At 40.3% G+C, this 10958-nt stretch overlaps 1 protein-coding gene across 1 annotated transcript in view; it reads right to left on the bottom strand.

Moving 5' to 3' along the window:
* Nucleotides 1-2001: 2001 nt before the first annotated feature.
* The window catches only part of LOC139741978 (uncharacterized), a 55471-nt gene continuing 46514 nt past the window's right edge, over nucleotides 2002-10958 (bottom strand). The window contains exon 3 of the mRNA XM_071652542.1: nucleotides 2002-4216. Coding sequence (XP_071508643.1) covers nucleotides 2298-4216 — 1919 coding nt within the window. The 3' untranslated portion in view covers nucleotides 2002-2297. The remainder of the gene's footprint in view (nucleotides 4217-10958) is intronic.

Genomic DNA, 10958 nt, shown 5'->3' with positions numbered 1-10958 from the left:
TCATGTCAAGCTCTTTCATCTCAATCATCTTATGGATGTCAAGTCATTCATATTCATCAAATGGGCAACAGCTATCTAGCAAAGACAAATAGATGTCAGGAATACTAAAAAAAAAAGTTCTTGAAATCTATTATCCAGGGTTCTCTGACAAATGTGTTTGAGGGGAACATGACTCAAGTCTGCCTTAAGAACTCATGCAAATTAGTTATCATGAACAATTTCATTTCTAATCAAATTTGAACAGAAGTTTGTTGTTGTTGTTGTTGATGTTGTTATTGTTGCTGTTGTTGTTGTTGTTGTTGTTGTTGTTTTGGTAGTGGTGGTGGTGGTGTGTTTTGTTTAATTTCTTGGTTTGTTGTCTTTTTTGTTTTGTTGTTGTTTTTCAACTGATCTGAACAGGCTTTCAACCCTCAAATTTTTAATCTCTTCTTCAGTTGATGGAACCACCAAGGTAAAAAAGACTACATGTACAGTGACCACATTGTATTTTAGGTATGAGGCACAGACAGACAAGAATGAAAACAATATGCAGGAGACATGGGAGAGGTGCCCCCAACCTCCCTGCCACAATTTGAATATATCTCCTATTGTCTACATTTCCTTGGACATGCATTTTCACCGAAGACAAAATTCCTTAAAAAGTATCAAGCATATTTCAAATGTGAAGGAGGGGAGGGGGGGTGGCTCAGCTTTTGTCCCCTCCTGGTGTTTTAAGTGTGCATTTGTGTGTGTGTGTTTGTGTGTTTGGTGAGTAATCAATTGTTTGACCAAGGAGTGATAGGGATCAACAGGGATCCAGAAGACAAACTTACCCACTGAATTAGCCCAAAGTCACTAGTTTTCTACCAGTGTGTGTTAGAGATCACTGAAGTACCAGTTATCTTTTTATACCAAGGCCTTCAAATTTCCATCAAACTTTGTCTATTCAAAATAAGACAGTAGTTTTTGTTTCTGAAGTTCTGCATCAAACTTTAAGAGTATAATTGCTATAAAATGAAATTAAGCCTCAAAATATGTACATGATTACATGATTCCACATTTCTTCAAATGACCACATGCATTTAGATGCCTTCTGCACATTTGAAGAATACATGGTTGACTATAACATTACGCCCATAAAATTCTGTTTTGACATGTTTATGTAATAAATCTTTTATTTTACATCGACTTGGCAAAGGCAGATTGACTGTCGAGAGTTTTGCGGTGTTTGCAAATTATGTTAGCTCCACAAAACACATATGACATTCTTGAAGATGCATCATAATCATAACTTCCTTCAGCTCTCCAGGAGTGCCTTTATTATAGCAAACTTGTCCAGCTACACTGTGTAGAAACATGGTTTTGAAACAATGTTTTGTGGTTTACCTATTTCAAAACCATATTTTTCAGTGTGCAAAATCTTCTATATGCTCCTTATGTCTTTGATATCTATCATGACAGGTGGATTCAAAATGAAAGTATGATAACATGTATCCCCCTCCTCCCCCCCCCAAAAAAAAAATAATAATAAAATCTTATATCAACATCAAGGACAGAAATCACGCAACAAATCAAAACATCTAGCTCTTAATTCTTAATTTGCAATATACAGTTCACCAGGACCGCCCTAATTCTGACCTACTTTGCATTTTTTGAAATCTTGCACGTGGACATAACAATAACTTTACACTTTGCCTGAAGAGGATAAATATTTGAGTGCTGACAAATTATTCAGAGCTGAAGAGGTTAAAAACCGCAGTGTTATTTGTTCTGTGCTGAGATTAAAAACTACTTTGTCATCCACGACATCAATATCACCACTGTTCTTCAAACATCTCCAGTGATATTCGGAGCAATTTTTCATTTTCTCTCCAAGATGGTGCCAAGAAGTTTGACTACAGAGAGTAAACTGAAGTATTTGGCTAAATATCTGCTCTTTGTGTGAAAATATTGTTGGGTTTCTCAGGAGAAACCAACCATGTGCAATATCCAATCAGGAATTTCAACACAATTTCCCCGAAGAGGGCTGGTGGAGCAAAGCTTTTATACTCATCCTTGGCAAGTCGTTCCCTGTCACCATCGTGTCCAGCTTGGCCCAGTCAAAAGCTTTGACTTGTCAGCATGAAATATACAGGATACGGGAGAATATGGACTGACAATACTACAAAATAATTCAGATGATACCTTCATGCCCGCCACATCACAGCAAGGATGACCAAGAGAAGAGGACTGCTGTCTTGCAGTTCAGAAAGAATTTCTTTAGAAGATGATAGTCAATTCAATAAATATATCATTTTCTTAATATTGTCCTATGCTATTCAAAAGTTGCTACAGGTAATTTCAGCACTTTTACTCAAATAAACATCCCGGACTAAATTCTTAGTATAAGCATATGGACAACTAAGTGCAAATGCAAGGTGTATGACAATTACCTGGTGGATTTCCTCCGATGATCTGGACAGTCTCACATCTAGCCACGCTCGTTTGGAAGCAGTTTCAGAATCCTTGTCCTTCTCCCGGTTCTTGTCTTCTGGGATGACCGGCATCTCACTGACCACTCCCATCCAGGATAGCCGCTCCCCCTTGGCCAGTTTCAGGACCGAGCCGCTGACAGGGTTTGGACATCCTGCCCAGGAGTGGCGCTGCTGTTCACCGTAAGGTTGAGAACGGCGCCTGGTGACCACATTCCTTGTCGAGTCCTGCAGTGGCTGTGACATTTGTGCACCATCTCCAGGCAGACTGGTAGAACGTTGCCTGTTAATGGCTTGTGAGCTGGCAAAAGTGTTCCTGAGAAACTGGGCCTGGATGACACTCTCTAGGCTAGGGGATGAGAAAGACCAACCTGTTGATGAGGGAGTTGATACAGTGATCTGAGGAGTTGAGAAAGAGCGAGTTGCAGCAGTCTTTGGTGGAGGAAGGCTATGTGTGGAAGAGTGTGAGTTGGTTAAGGTTTCTCTGACAGACTCGGCTTGTGTTCTGTGCTGATTAGTTCTTTGGTCACTGCTACCAGAGTTGCAATCACGTTTGGATGAGTTGGACTGATTGACGTTTGTGCATGCATCCATTTCTACCGCAAGTGCTTCATAGGGAAGGAGTAATGATGTGGATGTTGTCTGCACATCCTCCGATTCTATCTCCTCCTCTGATCCTGAAGTGGCCCCCATGAGTTCCTCAAGATCTGCAAGGTTCATGGAAAGCTTCCTGGAGCCCTTGTCTCCAGATATCTCCAGACCGCGCTGACCCTTCCTGAGGACCACCTTCTTGCCGCTGGAATGAGAGTGGAATGTAAAGCGCTGAGACCTGACAGGGAATGGTGACTCTTCCCACCATGCCGCCAGTCTAGCTGACTCTGCATTGTTGACCTGAGTTGATGGATAGGATAGGTTTGGAGCCGACTTGAAGTCTTTCATGTCTTTTCTCTGTGCTAGACTTTGCATGTCATCTAGACGCTCCCAGACTGCCTCACTTGCTCCTAGTGAATCCCCGTCACTGGCTGTGTGAAAACGCCTGCGAGGGGAAACTTGAACAGTTTCATGCATGCACTGGTCACTGACTGATAGCCTCCCATCAGGGCCATTAGTATCACCCACTGGTAGCCATGACTTCTTCACATTCTCTCTTATGTTGGAGCTGTGTTTTTTGAGAACCTTGTCAGACCACCAGTCTAAGGCTGCTGGAAGACTCCTCCTATCTGCATACCTATCTCTGCTGCTATTTGACTGTTCAGCTCTCTTTGGCCTTCTCACAACAGCAGCCACTGCTTCCTCAAAAGGAGGATCTTCAGCTGTGGTGTCCTCATCACCATCCTGCACTGCCAACCTCCCATCATCAGAAGCACTGGTGGTTTTAATCTCCTGGACACTTCCAGTATTTGTGGCAGCATCCCTCATGACTCTGCCACAGTTCTCACACTGATCGTTGATAGGGAACCTCTGGATCTTGACAAACGGGGTGGCAGAGAGACACTCTTCACTGTCACACCATATCCTTCTATTGATAGGTTCTGGTGGCACCACCTCCTGCTTCCTCCGAGGCCGCAGGAGATCCTGGAAGAGAACCTGGGGCCACTTTGATCTGTCCTTAAGTTTACCGGAAGATGATTCTGCTGGTAAGCTCTTCCTCTTCCTGTGAGATGGATAAGACTTGAGTTCAGAGCCCTCAGTTGGTGTGTCCATCAACTGTTCAAGCAGCACCAAAGAGGGCGTGCTTTCTGTTCTAGCCATGCTGACATTTGACCCTGAAGACCAAAGAGAAATGGAAAGACAAAAACACACAATTGAGTCAGTCGGGCTTAATATCAGTAGATCACTAAGAGTCAATCATACAGCCCTAACTACAAGTCAAACTCTTTTCAACATTGAAAAGATAATATAGTGCTCAAATCGTGATTTTGGAAAGCATTACAGCAATCTATTTTCACTCAATGTCTTGCATACAGACTCACAGAATAATCAGTCATGAAGGACTTCCACAATAACCACATTCATTTCAGGTGCGAACATGACGAATGAGATAAAATGACTGGTCTTGCTTGGCTACCAACAACCTTAGCTTGGACAAAGTTGCTCCCGTCTCCAAATAGCTGAGCACAAAAGAGGGTAGTGATCGAGTGAATCAAAGAATTCCTACCTGTGAATCAGTGAAACTCTTTTGTCAAGCAGGTACCAATCAAGAAAGAAAATAGTCTGTCATAGATAGAGATATCCTTCCCTTTTCCCCAAGACCTACTCTCGTAACCTTTGCATAGTTTATGCAACAATCATAGTACATTTCCAACGAGACATTTTCTAAAGTCCAGAAGCAGTTTCCAGGCATCTTCTAGACAAATGGATCATAGAAAACAAAGCAGACTACAAAACTTTCCATGAATTTTAAGTAGACCTAGCATTAAAACTACCAATACAAATATGGATCGACTTATGTTTGACTCTATCTTCATACTGGATATACAGTATGCATACGTATCATTTTGTCTAAGGTTGACAAAAAAAACTGCTTCAACTGCTTGTGACTGCTGGCTACCTTGCCAAAATCTCATCTCCTGAGAGATATTGTGGATATATACAACTTCTAATACCATCGAGTTGTAGAAACAAATCATCACATCCTTTGTGTGTGCAAATTCTTTGCATGCGTGTGTGTGTGTGTGTGCAGTTTTTCAAGCTCTATAGGGACTCTAGAGCATCGTTAAAATTTAATTCACTGAGTATCTTGGGTTCAGTGTACTACTGAGATCCCTCTGTATGCTTCATGACTGCTCACACCACTTGTTACAGAGTTATCAAAATGAAGCGCAGAAGTGACACTGGCACAGTGCTGTCCCACGACAGGATTTCACTGCTCAATATCTTCAGAGTTGACAATTCTACACCACACATCATCTTCTTGCAATCCTCTCGCACATCTACTTGCAATAACTATTCTGAAGTAGGAAAAACTTGAATTGTTCCACTCTAAGACAAGCCACTGGCTATAAGATCTAGTCAAGCACAGATGGCCAAGTGACAGAACAGTTTCAGTGCTGTATTCTGATGTGTCCCAAAGGATGCCAATTTGAGGATTTACATCCAAACTGTTGAAATGAATGGGGAGCTTTGTTCTTTCCCATTTTCAAAACCAAGGTATGTCTGCCCTTTCTGGACAGAAAATTATGGCAAGATTTTATCAGGCTTGCTACAAGGACAAATTTTGGTGACCTCATTTTCAGTATCATCCATCAGTAGTAATCATAAACATTTGAAATTATTTGGGGTTATGAATGGTGAATAACAATAATTGGAATAGATATTGCATTGCAGTTCACCTTAAAGGTATAGATCTAATCATTGATGTCACTTCGAAACTTTACCTGGGGTCTTTACAAAAGAATATTCAAGATACAAGAGTATTTTTTTTCTGTGTATGTACATGGTATCGGTTTCTACTCCCTTACCCTACGACCCTAGCCAGTGACCCTGCTGAGAGCCTAAACAGCAAAGGTGATACCTTTCTCCAGAGGTGAATGACCTCAATCTCAAAGGTTACTCACATAGGTTAGCCTTGCTTCAAGGTCAGAACAGAATGTTCGCTGTTTCCTCTGAAGTAAAAGTGGAAATGTTCGCACATTTCACGCAACCTGAATCTTATAGCACAAAAATAATAGCATGCAAATATTTTTGCTGTCTGTATGTTCTAGTAGTTGATGTCTTGTTTCCCCGGAATTAAAAACACGCGAAACTCTTCTGGTTCAGCCAAGTGCGAAAAAATTAGTCTCACGAAAATATCCACTTTTACAGCTTCTGATACGAGTCTTTAGAAAATGGGTACTGAAGAGAAAGTATGATTTGTCATGACTGAGATAATGGCTTATGATAGGAGGACCAAGACAAAAATATTAATAGACTTAAATCTACCATCCATGCTTATGTTAGCTTTGCTTTCCAAAATCTGATGGATAATGCCATCATAGATATCAAAGAGATCTCTGTAAGCCATCTAATACCCATGCGAATGCTCCTTATGGATAAACTTAACTATAAACCTCACAACTTATTTCCTTCGCAGCAAGCAAGAACCTTGTAGCAAAGAGGTATAGCTAGGTCTTGCTAACAAGAGTTTTCTCTTTAATGTTGAGAAGGGGAGGGGGGGGGGAATGCAGAGACTCCAACCCAAAGTACCTTCTGATCTGGAGATTCTCCCGCCTGAAACCCTTAGCAAACGGGAGACTCAAAGTTGATGTGTGCGAAGCGTGAAATTCCCAGGGTTCTAGATGCTCTCTCTTGCTATACAAGGCTTATTTTTTCAACATACAATAGAAATATGTAAGAAATCCTTTCCAACGGGAGACAAAGAGCCAGGGCGGGAGATATTAAATCTCAAACGGGAGAACGGGAGATTTTGCAAAAATGGTTTTCGGCGGGAGATCTCCCGTCGAAAACGGGAGAGTTGGAGTCTCTGGGAATGTAACAAGAGCTGTGAAACATTTATTTCACATTTACAAGAAAAGACATTCCATCCTTTGTCTGGTTCAAAGTATAGCACCAGACAGCCCCAACCTATGGCACAGTGAACCCACATGGGAGTAAATCACACCATGAGTGTGCGCCCCCAATGATACTCTGACTGAAACCAAAAAATGGGGCCCTTTCACATCTAAAACTTAACATGCCTCGTGAGCTTGGTGGTAAATCTCTGCCAGAATGCTCCATGTAGCAATCATCACATGTAAGGGCAGGTTCAGACTCCACAGGTTATTCATATCTGAAGACCAAGATATTCACAGTAAACTTTTCTGGCTATTGTAAAACCAACAATTTTCATGTGCACAAAATTTCTGCCAATGTCACAAGGAGCCAAGATTCGCAAAATTAAAATGCATGCAATAGTTCTTGTCTACTCTGCTGCATTGAATGCCAGTGAAAATTTGCAAAAAATTAATGCAGCTAAAAAGGTCATCGAGTCCAGTTCACGAAAATTTCATGCTGTGAATATTTCTGGTTTTACAGTATGCAGAAACATGATTTTGAAACTGTGTTTTGTGGTTTAAATTTAAATATAAATTATGGTAGTCGTGATTACAAATGAGGTTCTGAAACATGGTTTTGAAGCACACTGTGTAGGAGCAAATCAAAACCATGTTTTACTACAGTCTTATAAATGCAACCGCAATCTCAAATATGTTTTTGTTTTTGTTTTTATATCACAGTTACATGCATCCTGTTTGACCCAATTGCTCATGGACAAGCTGGACATAATGAGATGCACAATGGCACAGTCCCAGCGAGCCTAGCAAGAAACACACTGGCGAGAAACTCCATTGAATGCTTCTCTGTCAAGCCACGTTTCAAAACCACGTTTCAAAAGCCATGATTCAAAACCATGTCCCAAATCTGTCTCTTTTTTTTTCTGGTAAACAAAATTTTGCAGCTTGATGCTGGTCACACCTGGATGCATTTGATGTAGCAAAATGTTTTTTTCCTCCTCCCTTTCTTCTTTTATCTCTCCCTTCTCGCACCCCTCCCCTCTTCGCCCCATCTCTCACAATTTCTCTCAGGGTAATATCCCAATATATCCTGGTGCTATAAATCATAAAATACATCTCTCACTATCCACAATCATTTCCAGGTACTCCAATCTGTTCATGTCATTCTGCATCAGTAAACGGCTACATAAAATCAGAATTGAATTAAATATCACATTATATATCACACGACTTATTTTGAAACCACCTACAGGTAGAATTTATGAGCATATTCAGTTTCAATATGTCATTACAGTAATGTCTCCACTACCAAAATGCATTCAGCCATATTTTTTTCTTTGTTTTGCAGTTCGTACTCACAGCTCTTGCATATCTAATTTTTCATCAACCATAAATATGGTATGAAATAAGATTTATAGTATCTGTTTAAAATAACAGAAGTTAACTGTCATTTTTGCAAAATTACCTTCATACCAAAATATTGCTTTCTGAAACCATGAACAATATGCAATACCTAAATTTGTATATAATCACCAAAGTTGGAAAAAAAGCTAACTTTCCTTCTTAAAGAGAAATAAGTCCGCCTCATTACTCCGTCATCGTCTCTTATTCAACAACTTCCAGGAAACTGAATCCGTCATTTTTGCAAAATTACCTTCATACCAAAATATTGCTTTCTGAAACCATGAACAATATGCAATACCTAAATTTGTATATAATCACCAAAGTTGGAAAAAAAGCTAACTTTCCTTCTTAAAGAGAGATAAGTCCGCCTCATTACTCCGTCATCGTCTCTTACTCAACAACTTCCAGGAAACTGCCTGACAAGACCCAATTCCCGAAACGTTAGGCTCACAAAGTATGTGAGAAGTCATATCGAAAAAATACACACTTTAGTTTTCTGGGGTAGATTTTACTTCATACTAGCACATGGCAATCGCTGTGTCTATGGAGCTTATCTTCTATTTTCTGCATCCGCGAAGAAAACTGGCCTGAGATACAGTCATGGATAAGAGAAGAAAAAAACTTGTACAATTCTGTCAAAGCTATTAATTTCAAGTGGATGCAAACCACTGCTAACCCGGGTAAAATTATCACAAATGACTATCTGGGGAAGTGCCTGGAGCAAGGACATTCACAACTGTTACCACAGGACTTATACAGGACGGACAGTGTCAATTTAGACAACAAAAAGATTTCTTTTCGATTTAGAGTTAGGAGACCTCTCCAGCAAGCCCATTAGTTTTCCTTTCACATTTGGTCCATTTAAAATAATATCTATCTATTTGTATTGCTTGCAGTACTAGTGGTCAGTTGCAAGAATAGAATGAGTTACAGTTAAGTGGCTCCATGGCAATACACTCCTTTGACTTCCTACCACACATACACACAAAAAGAAAGACAAACTCATGCTCAATCATACACATAAAAGAAATCCTTGACTTAACCTTTTGAGGATGGACTGATTTTGCTTCAACCTGTATTTCCCATAGACACCTGCCCGAATATACTCGGGACTCGTCCTCAATGGGTTAAGCAGGACAAAGTCCTAAATTGACAAATTGAACCATTTTGCATATATAGCATTCATGTGGACATTGAATTTGTTGCTGCATGTATTTTTCTATGACGAAACCCTCAGAGCAGTATTTCTTCATTAATGATGACTCTCACAGCATAATTACAGAGTTCCAATTTTTGGACAAAACTTATTTCATTTATCTCAATGGTACACTATCTCAATGGTACACTTGAAGAACTGTGAGAAGTGATATATTGACCAATACCATTATTCAGTGAAACAACAGAAACTCATCCCACTTCTGACTTCCACTTGAAAAAAAAAAGAATCTCACGTAAAGAATTTCTTCTGGAAAAAAGATCAAAATACAAACAGCAAAGATAATGAATATCTAGTAGTAAGGAGGTTTGAAATACCCACTCTACCAATGAAGCCTGTAGTTTTCAAATACTGTAAAAAAATATTTCCAGCTATAAAGACTTTAAAAGCAACTGAATCACTCAGAATGAAATTGGACTCACTTTAGGGCTTTTTACACTTGTAAATTTTTGCTTAGCCCCGGACCAACGGTGGGGCTAAGGGGGGGCCTTAGCCCCACCGTTGGTACGGGACTATCCTTAGCCCACTTTCTGTTTACACTCGTTTTTGCCAAAGTGGGCTAGCCCCACCGATAGTATGGTACTATCTGGCCCTGCAAAATACCAGGGGTTAGCACCGCAATTGCGGTGCCAAGCAAGTGAGTGTAAACAGAACGAAAAAATAATCCTGGGCTAAGCGACGGAGACGAAGTCCGACCCTCACTGACCAATCAGAAACGAGGTAATCAAGTGCTGCCGGTGCGTGCGTGTACGTGCACAGTACACAGCATAATTATGAATATTCATGTGGTTTGGAAAATCCGGGGCTAAGAAATACGAGTGTAAAAAGGTCAGTTTTCTCCTTAGCCCCGGACAAGAGATAGTACGGGACTAATTGGCGAGTGTAAAAAGCTGAAAAAATTGGTACGGGACTAACGATAGTCCTGGGTCAGAGAAAGTCCGGGGTTAAGAAACACAAGTGTAAAAAGCCCTTTTGCAACTCTTGACATACATTCTTATGTCAAAACTTTTAAAAGTAGTCTTGGGGCATTAATAAAAGTTTGGAGGGTTATTCATAAAAACTATCTAATAAAAAAACTAGCAAAAAAAGGTTTGCAAAGTACAGTGGAGTGCATTCTTCCAAGTATGGGTAAGACAAATGTGCATATCATATTTCTTTCCCAATCCTGCTGAATAAAGGGGGTCAAGTTCAGTTAATACAGGTGGATCATTTCTGAGAAAGCAGTGGGCGGCAGGTGGCAAAAAGGGAAGCCAAGTGGGGATCAAGCGTTTTCGCGTGGATGGGTGGGTGATCCTATGAATAGGGTATGACTAGGCACACGCCAAATTTTGTGGTAGATTAGTGGGAATTAGTGATGTCTTCCCTCAAAAAATGACATCAGATGAACTTTACTTGGAC

This window comes from Diadema antillarum, unplaced genomic scaffold, assembly GCF_040938485.1.
Source record: "Diadema antillarum isolate AM-2024a unplaced genomic scaffold, OU_Dant_1.0 seq00000971_RagTag, whole genome shotgun sequence".
Taxonomy (NCBI): Eukaryota; Metazoa; Echinodermata; class Echinoidea; order Diadematoida; family Diadematidae; genus Diadema; species Diadema antillarum.
The sequence above is the reverse complement of the archived record's forward strand: the minus strand, read 5'-3'. Positions and strand labels throughout refer to the sequence as shown.